The sequence below is a fragment of the Chrysochloris asiatica genome, unplaced genomic scaffold (assembly GCF_000296735.1).
Source record: "Chrysochloris asiatica unplaced genomic scaffold, ChrAsi1.0 scaffold00075, whole genome shotgun sequence".
In the NCBI taxonomy this organism is placed as follows: Eukaryota; Metazoa; Chordata; class Mammalia; order Afrosoricida; family Chrysochloridae; genus Chrysochloris; species Chrysochloris asiatica.
The window spans coordinates 12,340,929-12,356,507 of NW_006408593.1; the positions used below are offsets into that span (position 1 = coordinate 12,340,929).

The window sequence follows — 15,579 nt, forward strand, 5'->3', positions numbered from 1 at the left end:
GGAAAACCACAGAAGAATCAATGCATTTGAATTATGGTGTTGGAGAAGTATCCTGAAAGTACTATGCACTGACTGCCTTAAGAATAAATGAATCTGTCTTGGAAGACACCGTGGTCAATTGGCATAACGTAGTCCAAAAAGACATAATGCTCTACATTCTACTTTGATGAATGGAATCTTCAAAGCTCATGATCAGCTGTCTATGGTGTAGCTATTGGTCTCTCCATGTACAGAAAAAAGAAGAGTGATGAGAACTGAAGAGATTTGAAATCAATTAGTCCAGCGGACAAATGGAAAATGTGAACATCAGTCTCCATAACTCTGTGACAAGAACTAGATGATGCCTAGCTACCACTGCCAACTGCTCTGAAAGTGATCATATTAGAAGGTCCTGGATAGAACAGCAGAATATGTGGAACAAAACTCAATTTTTTTTTTTTTTAAAAGACCCAGCTCACCAGTCAGAAAGAGACTGGAAGAACCTTAGACAATGGAGCTCAACTACACTTCACATTTGGAAAGAAACTTACCCTCATGGCCCAACTTTCAACCAAGCAGTAGAGAGATACATAGGGGAGATAACAACACTAGAAAGGTGTGCCCACTACCAATAACGGAGCAGTCCATCCCTCTAATCAAAACGGCAACATTCACCTAAGGGCAAAATTGAGAAGGTGGGCGGAATGGAAATCGGGAAGCGCAGGGAAGAAGTGGGATAACTGTTGTTACATGGAGGGGATGGGATAGCAATCATTGAGATGAACCAAAGTGTATGATTTGTTGAATGTAAAACGGATGATTTGGCCTGCATACCTTCACTCAGTTCACAATAAAAAGCGGGAAAAAGAAGTATAGCCAGAATGCTCTTTAAAAAGGAGAATGGTGAGACTTCATCTCTTCTACTTGGGACATGGCAGAAAGAACCAGTCTCTGTAGAAGGACACCATGCTTGGTAAAGTGGAGGGTCAGCGACAAAGAGAAGACCTGCAACAAAATGGACTGGCCCAGTGGCAGCGACAATAGACTCAAGCATAACAAGTATGAGGATGAACCAGGATCGGGTACTGTGCCGTTCTGATGTATGGATAGGGTGGCTATGAGTCAGAACCAACTTGATGGCACCTAACAACTACTAACTTCTTGCCTGTACAACATCTATTACTGTCTCACTGGTTTCCCTCCTTGCCACTTTAGTTTATCCAAACCAATGCTGTCTGTTAACTACATAAAGTACACATCAAATTATAGTTGCCCCCAAGTAAAAACTTCTCAATCAGGCTTTTCAAGTCTTCTTCAGTCTCCTTTTCGATTCTCTCATATTACAAACATTCCATGGCTGTTGTTGTCAAATGCCATTGAGTCAACTCCTCAGGCCCATAGAGACTACATATACAATAGAACAAAACATTGCAGAATTGTGTTGTTGTTGTTGTTGTTATGTGCCATCGAGTCGGTTCCGACCCATAGCGACCCTGCAGAATTGTGTACCATCCTCATAATTGTTATGTTTGAGTCCACTGGTGTACGTTTAACTGTAACATTTTACTTCCTCTTCTTGAGGTGCCCTTTGACATTTTCTGTTCAGCTCTACTACCCTCATCATTTCTCCCAGTATCTTTAGCTTCTCTATACTCAAGAGCAAATTTCATAGTTTCTTCTGACATCTATTTTTTGTTTTTTTTTTCTTTCTTTCTCATCTTTTTAATTACCTTTTGCTTTTTTCATGTCTCAATGTCTTTCTTCTTGTTCTTGATGTCATCCCACACCTTGTCTGTTCGTTAATGTTCATACATCAAATCTGTTCTTGAAATGGTCTCTAATCTCAAGAGGAATATACTCAAGGTTGTATTTTGGATCTCATGGACATGTTTTAATTTTCTTCACAATAAGCCCCATTTTTCCAAAAAGACAGCTAAATAAAGAATATACCTGTGAATGAAAGGCAAACAACATCCCCCATGCCACAGATGGCAAAGGTGAGGCTCGTACAGTAAGCCTTCAGAACTCTCTTTAGTACTACACAGCAAGACCTTCTAGTAACACCTTTGTCAAAAGCATCTAGCTTGAGCACCATAAAATGAGACGCACTTGCGACATGAGATTCATCTGTACATGTGTATATGGTAGGTTAGAACATACCATGCCAAAATAAGGAACCAGAAGCCATGATCATCATAATACAACTAAACACTTTTGCATATTTGGCCACAATATGGAATTCTGGGTGCAGGGGTCCCAAATACAGCCAGGTAACTTAGATGGGTTAAGAAAATAAATGGAAGAGACCTAAAGAAACTTTATTTCCAGGCTGAAAGACTAGAATTCTCACCGAGATGTTTTCCCCAGGCAGAAATCCAAAGTATAACTCTGCGTCACAAATGTTAACACAGGACTTGTTTTCTTCTGTGCCAGAACAATTTTATGAAGTTGAATATAATAACTCAGAATTTGCCATATATGGCAGAGATATATGAAGCTTCTCTAGTTCCAGCTGTTATTCAGGACTTTGCTCAAAACAGTTTCTGTTCTAGAAGGCAACACAGCTACAACTAGAGTCCATTTTCAGTGAGGCGGGAAGCGACAGGAACATGATTCTGGGATTTAATTACACTGAGACTAACTGATTAAACGAGACAGAAGGGCAGATGGAACAACAGACATACAGGGGCACATACTACCTCTTTTCAAGAGTTTAGCAACTTCTGGGGCACAGCATTTAACCTGGATTTCTTAATTCTCCCGAATGAATATGGAAATGGGAGTTTTCTTTATTATGCTTATTTGTCATCTACACTCTAGCAGGTGGTCTGGACTCAAAAGCAGGCAGGGGCAGCCACACCTTTACCCTGCTTGTGAACACCTTTATGCAAAGACAGCTGCTGAGGGCGGCTTCTGGAGAGACTTGCAGACAGCAGGTTTCTGGATGTCCTGTTTCTGCATTCTGATAAACACAGAGACCTTGCCATCTCAATCCTCACAGCAAACAAGATGAATGGCAAGGGGAGATGTCTGCCAGGAAAGATGGTCATTAATGGAGACCACAAAAGAACAGAAAGCTTAATCTGATGCTGACCAACCTCCAAAGCCATTTTCCCCAGAGATAAACTTCCAACAGTTTTATTCTATAGCAAGTTCCTAGAAGGGTCCAAATATGGCTATACTTCAGTTTTAAAGGTTTGTAAATTGGCAGGACAATAAAAGTCAGACATTAAATAGGCTTATTTCTATTCTTTAATCTTAGATGTGTCTGTGACTTAGCCAAGTCACACTAGCCTGGTTTTTAAATACCACAATGGAGTAAATATGGTATTGGAAGGAATAAACAAGATTTAAAAGATACATATACAGACAGTCCCTGGGTTACAAATGTCAGGCTCATGTCAGACTTAACATCAAACTTATATACAACCAGTATTACAAACCAACCCCTGTAAAGCCAAATTATATAAAATACTCAAGGTATATACAATGATTCGTAGTAACAAATAGGCACAAGTTTGTGATGTGCATAAAAATATTATCATACATTTTTATTATAATATCACATATTATCATGTTGAAGATGTTTTAGTGTTTATGGAAGTGCTTCGTTACTGGTTTTTTTATACATAGAAATGTACACTACAAACCATAACAATTCTGGTTTATGAACAAATTGAACTAAAAGAAAGTTTAACGATCAGAGCTCGATGGTAATCTGAGGACTGCCTGCATATTGTACCTGAGTATATTTATGCATATTATATATTTTTTATAAGCTAGAGAGTTGCACACATATGAAAATATTAATACAAATTATATCTTTTATTCAACAGGTAATGGAAGAGAACAAAACAAGATCAGATCAGGGTAGTAGGGGACTCTATATATGAGAGGGCTTAAAAAAGTTTATGGAAAAACAGAACAAAAAGATAATGTAATTTCCCCACGGACTTTCTGATGCCCCCTCATACCAGAGAGGAGCAGGAAAATCTATGAATTAGCAAATGGGAGGAGGGTGGAGAGTTTGAAGGGGGGCAGCACATGACATGCCATGTAGGTGAGAAAGCACAACAGAACGGTGTCTTTTCCTGGTAGGTACCCTGATAGGAGGAATCCAAGCCACATCAAAGTTAGCTGGTTCTCTGTACCTGAAAACACTATGATTTACGACTGTAGAGCCTCTACCTTTCCTTCCTTCAAGTTACCAGGTTAAGGAAAAGGGTTGCTGTTGTTAATGTTCATCAAGTCAACCTCCAACTCCTGGTAAACCCATGCACAATGGAACGAACTGCTGTATGGCTATGATCCTTTGGGGTTTCACTGGCTGATCTGGGGGAGTAGATTCATTCTAATCCATCCAGTCTGAGAGGTCCACTGTAATCTGTTCAGCATCACTCAAGGCTCCACGGACAGTGTGGAAGTTGCACAGGATGTGAACTGACTGGGAACTCAACCTGGGTCATCCACGAGGAAAGCAAGAATGCTACCACTGACAAAATTAAAATGGGCTAGTGTGTCTCTAATTTCTTACTGCCACCCTCCTCAGAGCACCAGGAGATGAGGAGTAGAGGGATAATCACAAGGAGCACTCAGTTTGCAGTGGGGAGGGGGACAGGGAAAGAATGAAAAAATAGGACATCACTCTCAACCAGCCAGCAGCATCCTTCACTGGAAGACCTGGACTAATGTTAAGTGACTAATCTAGAGCTACTATTAAAACAAGATTAATCTGCATCAGCCCTAAAAGAAACACCCAGGGGATGGGCTTTCAGAAGAGCATTAGAGGTACCAGTCCATCCTTAATTACCAGGGAACAATGTAAGACCCCCTAGGAGGAAAACAGAAAAGGCAGTTCATGAAAGGTGAAGAAGAGAATGTAAACTCAGGTAGTGCAGAAGCCCCTGAGGGGAGGGGGGCCAAAAAGCACAGGTGGGCTGTGGGGAGAACAAGGAGGAGGCAGCCTGACACAGGAAAATCGAGGGGGAGACAGGGGAAGAGGAGGAGGTGGGAGCAGAAGAAAGGGAACGAAAGACGAGAACAGAACATTTTAAACTAACCCAGAACTCCACTGTGAAGGACAAGTCACGAGGCAAGGTACAGCTCAAAGGCACAAGCTGCACATTTTACCACTGCAAAGAGATCGCACAGCCTTCCACATATGCATGGCAGGGGGCTAGGCAGTTGGCAACACCTCCTCCCTCCCAGGGTACCACTGGATTACTGAGAACCTCACCCAGGCCTTTTAGCAGCCTCAGCCTGAATGCTTATAAGGCTTCCCTGAGCAGACCTCAGTGCTGGAAAAATAATCCCTAAAACAGAAAAGAGTCCTTGTGTGGTGCTGTAGGATAAGCATTAGACTGCTAACCTCAAGGTCAACTGCTCAAACCCCCCAGTTGCTCTGCTCAATAGCACTTAACAACAAGAGATACTTTGCTACAGGTGTCTGCCTGGCTAAGGGACTAGAGACTCCATGTTCCCCTCACTGCCAGTTGATGCATCCACCTTTCCTGAGAGTGGTCAGAGGGAGAATGATGCAGGCTGAGGGTCTAAAGAGTAACTGGGCTTGGTAGCCACAATCAGCAAATCACCCCCCTCACACCAAGCTGCTTTAGAGAAGCTCCACATTTCCTTCAGACAAATAAACCTCCCAGCTAGTCTTCCTCTTGTATCCAACTCTGCAATTGCTAGTGTGTTTATCACTGCATCCGAATGGCAAATTGGTACAACCGCTGTTCCCACCTCCTTAATCCTCTCTGTTAAAAAGAGATTTCTCAAAGAGACATAAAACATGATTGCAAGATGGTTCCTCAACTTTCCATTCATTTCAAAGGAGAGGACAATAGTTGAGAAGAGGCAAGAACCCGTAAGACCCCAGATCAGACTGGGGTTGAAGGGAATCGAGTGATAGACTGTACTATTCTCATACTGCCAGCAAAAACAGGAGGGAGAAAACCCCACTTAACCACTGTTCTCTTTGTCTTGTTTTGCATGTTTGAGTATAGCAAAACATCAGAATCAAAACAAGAGTAAAATGTCCAATTTGAAACAAGCCAGGAAAGGTCAGGAGCAGGACAATAGAGAATGCAGAATTCAGCAGTGGGGGGAGTGGGGAATGAATTCTGAGGCCTGGAGCTGACTGTTGCTTTAGCTAACCTCTCCATCATCCCCTCCAACCACTCCAAAGAAGCAAGGATCTCTCACACCACATTAATGTGACAGGACACTTTCAAAGGCTCCTTATGGAGGGAGGGAGGTAGACTGAGAAAGTTTAGGCAATGGAGCTGCTGTTGTTCACAAATCGATTCCAACCACAGCAATCATAGAGGACAGAGTAGAACAGTCCCATAGTGTCTCCTAGGGCTGTAATATTTATGGAAGCAGATCACTAGGTCTTTTCTCCCATCCAGTGGCTGGTGGGTTAGCAGCCCAGCACTTAACCATTGCACCACCAGGGTTCCTAAGTTCCTCTTGAAAAGTGAGTTGTTGTTGTTAGGTGCCACTGAGTTGGTTCCAACTCTGTGACACTGTACAGAGTTTCGGAGGAGCTGGTGGTTAAGTTTGAACTATCAATCTTGTAGTTCAAGCCAACACTGGTCCAGAATTCCAGATAAGGGAGGAAGGCTCAAAACCAAAGAAAAAAAAAAAAAGTCCAATCAAAGGTACCAAAATAGAGAATCCTCCTTCAAGGAAAACCCAACCATTTTCTTTATTTTTCATCTCCATACTTACTCTGCTACAAGACCCAACACCAACCACCTGCAGGCTACCTGATGCTTTGAAACTTGCCCATGAAAAGCATTCCCATAGTTGTTTATGATGCTTAATGAGAAGCAGCTATACTCTCTCACTCTGGCCTGGGGCCCACTGGGCTGTCTCTGCCCACAGGATCCCGTAAACCAGAGGCGGGAGTGCCTTGGGCATTTTCACCCTCTGTCCCTCACCCATCTCCTATTACTCATAAATAATAACTCAGGACTTTGAAGCAAAAAGGCCAACCATTCCGGCTCACACAGTAGCCAACTTAGAGCACTCACAGTTTGGGAGGAAAGGGAAGAAAGCAAGCAGGGGTTATACTTACTCAAAGTCCTCAAACTCCAAGTCAGTTCCCTCTACTGATGGACCCTGGTTGTCTGAGGAAGAGGAGGACGTGGAAGAACGGAGCCGGTTCTGTTGGTAGCGCATGGAGCGCTGGCGAATACTGTCTCTCCGAGAGAGATACTGGATCATCCTCTGGGCGTAGTATGCAGCAGGAGATAATCTGAGAGAGACAGAGATGGACAAACACAAACTAGCACTAAACAAGGAATAATGTGAAAGTCAGTATACCCAGCTCTCCCTGACATCTCCCTGCTGAGGGCATTGAACTCACCAGGAGGCTTGTACCACAGGGCATACTTATCATAAGATCACCAGTGTTGCTGTTCTGAGATAAGGCAAATAGGCTGATTAACCAGCCATCATCTGATCAAGAGCTACCCCCTCCCAAGAAGATAATACTGGACCTTTCTTTTTAGCTTCTTAAGGAACCCCATTAGCCTCTCAGAATGCTTTTTATACAGATTCACAGCTATTGCTCAATTACGATCCATCCTCAGAATGTAAAGCATGAAAGAGTCCTCAACAATCACCTACTCTTCCATTTTATAGATGAGAAAACAGAGCAGAGATGGTAAACTTCAGATTAGCCAAGGCATCATCTTCACCTGGACTTCTTTCAGCTCCAACAAATATACAGAGCTCCAGATCTGCCCTGTCTTCTTAAAATCTCTCTCTGAACCTCCTACCGCTCCTTTACTGATAATAATATTTGTAGCATGGAGAAAGTATTCAGATTGAGAGTCAGGATATATTTGGGAGAACACAAGTTCTAACAGAGGAAAAGACTTTTTCTACATCTTACAATCAGCATACCAGAGGCTCAATAGGTACTGAGCAACATCAAAGATAAGAGTCATTGATTTTTCTTCTCTCTTCCCATGGCTATTCTTAGTTAAGAATTAGTCAGTCTGGACCTATACCTTCATGTCCTATACAATTTCCCACATCCCTTTCTTTCCCAAGACTGTCCTCCATCTTTTACAACACTGCTATAGGATTTGAGGCTTTAAACTGAGAAGATAAGAAACAGTAACAGAAGAATGTCTTCTATATCAAATAGAGTATTAAGAAATTTCTAGACTTCAAACCTGCCTGAGGCACACACTGCACTCAATGACTCCACTAGGAATTTTATCCTACAGAAAACACATAAAGATACAAAGATAAATGTAGAAGGGAGTTCATTTGCAACGTAGTTAACAATAGAGAAAAACTGGGAAACAACCCAAGTACCCAACAACAGATTAAATAAACTATATCCATACAAAGAACACTACATAGCTATTAAAAACAATGAAGTATCTCTGTAGTTTCAAAAGAAAACCTCTACAAAATAAAATTTAAGTGGCGGAGAGAGGGGGGAATTGAAGAATTGTAAATATATACTATTATTGTTGTGAAGTGCAGTTGAGTCAGTTCTGACTTATAGCGACCCTGTATAGGGTTTCTGAGGCTTTGAATACTCAAGGGAGCCGAAAACCTCATCTTTTTCCTTTGGAGCAGCTAGCAGGATCAAGCCATGGACTTTGTGGTTTACAAATCCAATACTTAAAGAGTATGGAGCCACCACACTCCCATATACTAAAATGTTGTTAGTAAGTACCGTTTAGTCGTTTCCAAACTCATAGCGACCCTATGTACAGTTTCCGAGGAGTGGCTTGGTGAGCTTGAATTGCTGTCCTTGAGGTTCAAATCAACCTTTCAGGCCAGCACACTGATCCACAGCGCCACACCAGGACTCCATATACTAATATATGTATGTAAAAATATACATTTCTATAATTAGCGATAAAACAGACACCACAACCAGAATGAGAATTATTGGGGACCTTTATACTTTATACACTTCTATAATGTTTACGTACAAAAGGGAAAAAGCAAATCTCTTTTAAAATCTGACTGAGATGGAAACCGTTCTGTCTGAAAGGTATGAAAGTATTTACAAACATTCTGCATCTTGACTTTTTCATATCCCTGGACAAATCCTTACTAATTTAAGTCCACTGACCCAGGCCAAAGAAGAAACTGCAGTAAGCTGTGACAGGAACTGAAGTTAGATCAGAAATGCCTGTCATGTGACCAAACATCAAATAAATGGACTCCCAAGCAGTCTGGGTTACACAGGTGGGAGTGGGTAACACAGATGACTTGGTCAAGAGAATCAGGGTTTAAGAATTATTTCTTAAAAGACTCAATTGGTGGAACTTTCATTATCATGTTGGGACTCTGTTCCTATCCCTTTTTATTTATTTTCTTTCCCTTTGGGCCAAGGATGAATCACAAAATCCTAAATTTTCAACAAAGAAAAGTCAGTATTCCTAAGTTTTTCTTGTATCTATCAAGTACATAGAAATTTTCTATCAGAAATCAACTAATGACTGATTAAATTCTCACATCTATCAGACTAGAAAAGAATGTAGCAGGAGAAAAGCTGCACTAAAAGAATTCACATAATTTTGGGGGGAAATGTTCACGGAAAGTGACCATTAGTATACTCACATTCCTTGGTTAACAGCCTACACAAATGGTAAAAAAAAGTTGGTTCTACGGTTAGTCCTGGTGTGGTGCTGTGGGATAAAGCACTGAACCACAAGGTTGCTGTGAACCATAAGGCTGGCAATACAACTTCACCAGCCACTCCTTGGAAACCCTACACAGGGTCATTATGAGTTGGAACAGATTCAACAGCACTTAACAACAACAACAATAGTTAGCAATAATAATGCTACTGCTGCTGTGGATAATCAAGATCACCTTATTTTTTTAGGGACACAATTTCAGTCCTGTTTTTGTTAAGTGCTGTTGAGTCAATTCTGACTCATAGCAATCCTATATAGGATTTCCAGGAGTGCTGCTGGGTTTGAACCACCAACCTTACGGTTAGCTGTCCAGCACTTATCCTACAGCACCAAACCAGTCCTAAATAACCCCAAAAGTATAATTTCACTATGGGAAAGGGACTCCCTAGGCTGTGAAATCATACATCAATGGTTTTTTAAAAATCTAAACAAAAATGCTACTGACACATTACTAAATACAAATACATTCTAGCTTCATCCTTTTCAGTATCCAGATCTGAATGCTGAAGAGAAATCTCACAGACTTTGACCTACACATATAGTCAAGTGTAAGTATGGTTGCATCTAGGAGGAAAAATAAACAACCAGTAATAGGGTTAACATTCATCCACTTACTAAAGTAAAGAGCTTGGAAAACCCATCAGACAACACTACTAATCTGTCCCAGGTGAGCATCTTAAATGTTTAATTCCTCAAGTTCTCATCAAAAACTAACACTTTCCCCTTCAAAAAAAAAAAACCTATTTTGTGCTCAAAAGGAAAATGAAAAAATACCAATACCACAAAGTTTGACACTTTCTGTGATAAAGAGAACATAATAGGAATAAATACCAGCCTTATTACATGAAAAGAGAATAGATAAAGATCTTTAGTCTCTAAGAATTCCTGTTCAACTTTGCCAAGGTCAAAAATACTAAAAAACAAAACAAAACAAAACCAACTGTTGTATAGCAAGAAGTTCTCTACCTCAGTGTTTCAAGGGACTTCACTCATGCAAACAAATGTCCTTCCCTCATCTAGGAGTAATATTCAGACCAAATTGGAAGCTAACATAAATCTTTGCTTTAGTCATCATCTAAATTGCCTGGTTTGAAGTTACCATTCCTATGTTCCCTGATCCTTGGATTTGCCATTTTTAGGATATGGAAAGGGTATCTTTTCACTGGTAATGCAGAAAGAATACTCAGTATCATGACACAAATACAGCAACAACAAAATCATTTCATATTCTTGATGGATTTGAAACCTTAGGCAAGCTCATTTACCTTCATCAGACCTATACTGCTAACTTAACAACCCTGCATTGGGCATGCCTTTCCTTTGATAACGCTTTACAATGTTGTAAGTAAATAAAGTCTTTGTAGGTGACTAGCAAATCAGTACATTCAACTCTGGCAATCCCAAGGAGCTGCTCTCTACAGGTAAACATTATACACCAACTCAAACACCCTATTCTTGAGTCTCAGGTACAAGCAATCTCTTTCTTCTAATTTCTTTCAAGAATTTCTCAGTTGTCTTCCAACTACAATAAAGCAAGCAAACCTTTAAAATCAATGCAACCTGCTTTATTTAGTTACTTGTTCTTCAGTCATTTCTTCCTTCAAGTGGTTTCCCCAAACTCAACATCTGGATGAGCTTGACTTCTGCCTTTTGAGTTTCTCAATTCTAAAATTTCTAATTTGGTTTTCCTTTCCTTTGTTTTGTAAGTCGATTTCTCTAGAAATATAAACCTTTGTTTCCATCTCAGGTCCCTCCTAGATCTAATGTCCCATTTGTAGAAAAAGAGCCAGCCCCAAAGGACAAGAGCTCAGTCACAGCCTTTTGTCACTTACCTGCAACAATTCCCAATCAACTGAACCACCTGTCTCAACACTGTAAGTAAAGAGCACCAGGCCCAGAGAGGCACAGAAGGGGGCTTCCAACAGCTTGGCAACACCAAGGGCCGCCCCTCCCCCCCCACCTAGTGCCACTTCTCACTTTGGCCTTACCTCGCTGGGTCTGGGTAAATTGGGTGCTCTCTTGATCCTGCTCCATCATAACGGGACAATGAAATGAGGGAAGACTCCAGCAGCCTCCTAGCAGAGATTAAAAAAATGGCAATAATCCCTGTCAATTACCAACTCAGAGGTCAATCATAAGGAAAAACAGGGGGAAAGATAAACAACTTCCCCCTTTGTAGCCAGCTAACACCTGTTATCTGGGATCACAAGCTTCCTTACAAGCGAAGTATTCAGTCATAAATAATGAGCTTAAAAGCTCCCATACAAGGATACACGGCCACTGTACCATGCTACATACTGCTCTTTGGTGAGAAAGGAAGAAGTGTTTCAGGCAGGCTCTCATTTCTATTCACAGCCTCCATCAGACAAAGAGGAGGCTGGGATGGACCCAGGAGGGGGGAAATGGGGCATCCAGACAGACTATCACAGAGTGCCAACATTTTTCTTGGTGCTCGGTTCCTCCATGTCACCATAACCCTTATCTACTCAGTTCACTCTGCCCACCCTTTTTGTGAGAAAAAGTACCCGTGACAGCTGACAAAAATCTTTTAGTATATAATTTTGACCCATAAGTTCATTATGTGTCACACACATTTTATTGAACACTTAAAAAAAAAAAAAAAAACAATATACTAAGCACTTCACATGTATTTCCTCATTTCAACCTCATCACAAGCTGAAAAGGTTAAAAAAAAAAAGTATAATGAATGCAGTGACACGTGCTATTAAGTGGTAACCAGGATGCCAGTGAAGGTTTGTCTCAACTCCAAACTGCTTCAAACCACTCTGCTTGCATGGCAGCATTCTCCAGGGCCCACTGCAAGTGATGGAGACAGGAAAACCTATGTCCCACCCCTCCTCAGGCTCCAGCCAACTGTTACCAAACTAGAATGTGGCCTCAATGCGGCTGGCTCTTCCTATAATTTAAGAGAAGCCGGAAGTTTAGATTTTTGCATGAAATCTCCTGATGGTTATTTTTTTTTTAGCTAAAACGGGTGTCTTTTCCTTTTTGTACAAGGATCAGTTAAAATGCTTTTTATAAATGTGGCCCAGGGACCCCCAGTTTGCTACATCTGCCATACTGCTTTGCAGCTCAAATTTACCTCGGTAGCCAATCAAACTCTGCCATAAGAAATGGTCGAGAAGGAAACGCCAGGTGTTCCTCTCCAGTGGCATCTTGCCCAGTTCTCTCAGAACAGGTCTCCAGGTCCCTACCAGACTCTTCTTTAAAGCAGTGATGCAGGATAAGACGGCAGCCACCAATCTTTCCAATTGACTTCATTTAATTCACTGTTATTAAAACCAGCTGGCTTTAGGTACAGTCATGTGCAGTCACTTTATTCCAACAACTGGCATTTCCCCTTACAGCTTGGGAGAGAGATACAGCAGTGTATGTATCAATGTGGCTCATGGTCTTTCCTGCCCAGGACATCCAATTGCTAAATGATGCTTTTAATCTAAACAAGGCCTATCACCTTCAAACAGTCCTACCATGGAAGGGAGAGAAATCATTATAACCAATGAAGAAGAAAAGGAAGTAATAAAGTGCATCTCCCAGTTTGAAAGCTGGAATTTTCAATGTATCTGTGTTGTTAGGAAGAGAAATGCTGTCTTTTCCTCACTTCTATAACAGCCTTTGAAAACACATACACACACAAAAAAATTTTACTGTGTCTAAAACTGGGATGTATCTAACAATTGTATGGCACAGTTTAGCAGGATTCTTTTCTCTTCATAAGGGTGCATAAAATGTTGGCATGTCTTTGAGTCTTTAAAATACATGTTTGTGAGAGGTAGTAAGAAGCACATGGATTAGAGAAAAAAGAAAAGCAAAAATTTGAGACGGATAACTATATTCAGGACATTTATGGTGTGGGTGCTGTGGGCTAATGCATCAGACTACAAAGCCGTTTTTACTGCAAGTTCACCAGCTGCTCCTTGGAAACCCTAAACAGGGTCACTATGGGTCGGAATCCACTTGACAGCACTTAGCAACAACAATATAGTTTTTACTTTGTTGGTGTTAAGTACCCTGGAGTCGGTTCTGACTCATAACGACCCTGTATAGGGTTTCTGAGGAGTGGCTGATGAGTTTGAACCACCAACCTTGTGATTCAAACCAACCATGCATTCCAGCATATTAACCCACAGCACCACATCGGGACTCAAGTCAATGTGTTCCACAGGAATTGGGTGGGAGGTAAAGAACGGAAGCAAGATCTGGAAACAGCTGTCTGTCCTTAACTCTCAGAAGCTTGTTCCTCCCCAACGGCTGTTTACTGATTAGAGGCCCTTTGATAAGAAGCATCCTTTACAGTAAGCAAAGTATATTCTTTTTAAGTACGTCTGGGAGCCCAGTGGTGCTGTGGTTAAAGCACTTGGCTGGTAGCCAAGAGGTGATGAGCGTTTGAACCCATCAGCTGCTCTGCTGAAAAAAGATGAAAGATGTGGCAACCTGCTTTGTAAAATTTATAGTCATGGAAGTTTTCCTTTGTCCTATAGGATCATTATTTGCCGGAACTCACTCAAGAAACTGGGTTTGTGCTTTTGTTTTGAAGTATTTATGCCCAGAAAATAATTCTGGAGGCAAACGCACGGGGGCTTCAAGAAGAGGAAAAAAAGGAATTGAAAGATAACGGGAATTTTTTCATGAGGCTTTTGAAGCTCCATCGCATTACCCCCTACTGTACCAAGGCAATGAACAGATTGGCAGGGAGAAGCCTTGGTGGTACTGTAAGGGAGGTTGCTGAACAAGAAGACTCAGAGTCGATACATCAACTGTAATGATTTCACTTTATAATTCTACAAAGTCAACTGCCCAACTCTAATGTCCTACCTTAATTAGGAGGAAGTCTTCCTGAAATCACAGTAATCTCTGGAGAGCCCCAAACAAGGTTCTTTTGGAACATGCATCCCTTGTGTCTATTTACTACAGAATCTGTTGGCACCATTTGCTTCCGAGGTAATACAGGGGGGCCTGGCATGCCCTATCTATTTGACATTTTATCCGGTGATACATAAAAACGAACTTTTATGAATAGTGTCTCCTCCACCCTGCATCACCAAGGAAACAAAGTTGGTATTAACACCACCAGTAATAGCTGAAGGATTCAAAAAGGTGTTCTCAACTGCTGTTGAGTAAAGAAAGTACTAGAGCTATACTAGAAAGCATCATTATCACTCCTAGAAGCCTCAAAGAATTACCCGTTCCTCAGAGCTAGCTTCTTGCAATAAGTCACCAATGGTAGGGAAAAAGTACAAGAAAACAGGATCGTCGGGTGGCAGTTGTAAACCTGCTCGGGCCACCACAAGATTTAACTTGATTCAGTTATCTACCATGCAATTCAATGACACTAAATCAAGCAGGGCTTACGAAGGGTTCAGACTAGCTTGTTTAAATTTGAAGAATTTCATTCTGATCTAAGATCTCAAATTAGAAATTGTTTTCTTACCAAAAACAAAGAAATGAAAAAAGCTGTTTCCTCTATAGCTTGCCTGGTTCATTCAATATACTCCTGGTGCCCAAGCAAGGAACACCAAGGATATGTGTTTTAATCCATTGGAGAGCAAGAAGAAAATATTAAGACTTTTATTACATAATGCTAATCACAAAATATGTAACAGATATATATATATTTACACACACATATTTATATATGGATTGTACAAAAATATTTTATTAACTAAATTTTCAGTGCTTTCTGAAAATTCATTGTTTTAAAAAATATATTAATCAGCTGAACGCTTCACTCTCCACTCTAGTCCTCTGTGGCTATGTCACTGACTCTGGGCCCAAGAGTCCCCAGATCTTGCCACACTGCTGGTCAACCAGGTCTTCACCCGGGTTCACAGAAGTCTATTGAACATTGTAGGGCTTAGCATACAGCTTCATTGCTGATAAGAAGTGAGGGCATATGCAT

General features: G+C 41.0%; 1 protein-coding gene across 3 annotated transcripts in view; it reads right to left on the reverse strand.

Annotated features, from left to right (window-relative positions):
- AMBRA1 (autophagy/beclin-1 regulator 1) overlaps positions 1 to 15,579 on the reverse strand; it is a 148,897-nt gene that overhangs the window by 96,019 nt on the left and 37,299 nt on the right. For 2 of the 3 annotated variants that reach the window (XM_006865059.1, XM_006865057.1), the window contains one exon: positions 7,061 to 7,240. In XM_006865059.1, the coding sequence (XP_006865121.1) occupies positions 7,061 to 7,240 (180 nt within the window). Of the gene's footprint in view, positions 1 to 7,060; positions 7,241 to 11,647; positions 11,735 to 15,579 lie in introns of all 3 variants that reach the window. The other variant, XM_006865058.1, reaches the window with a different exon arrangement.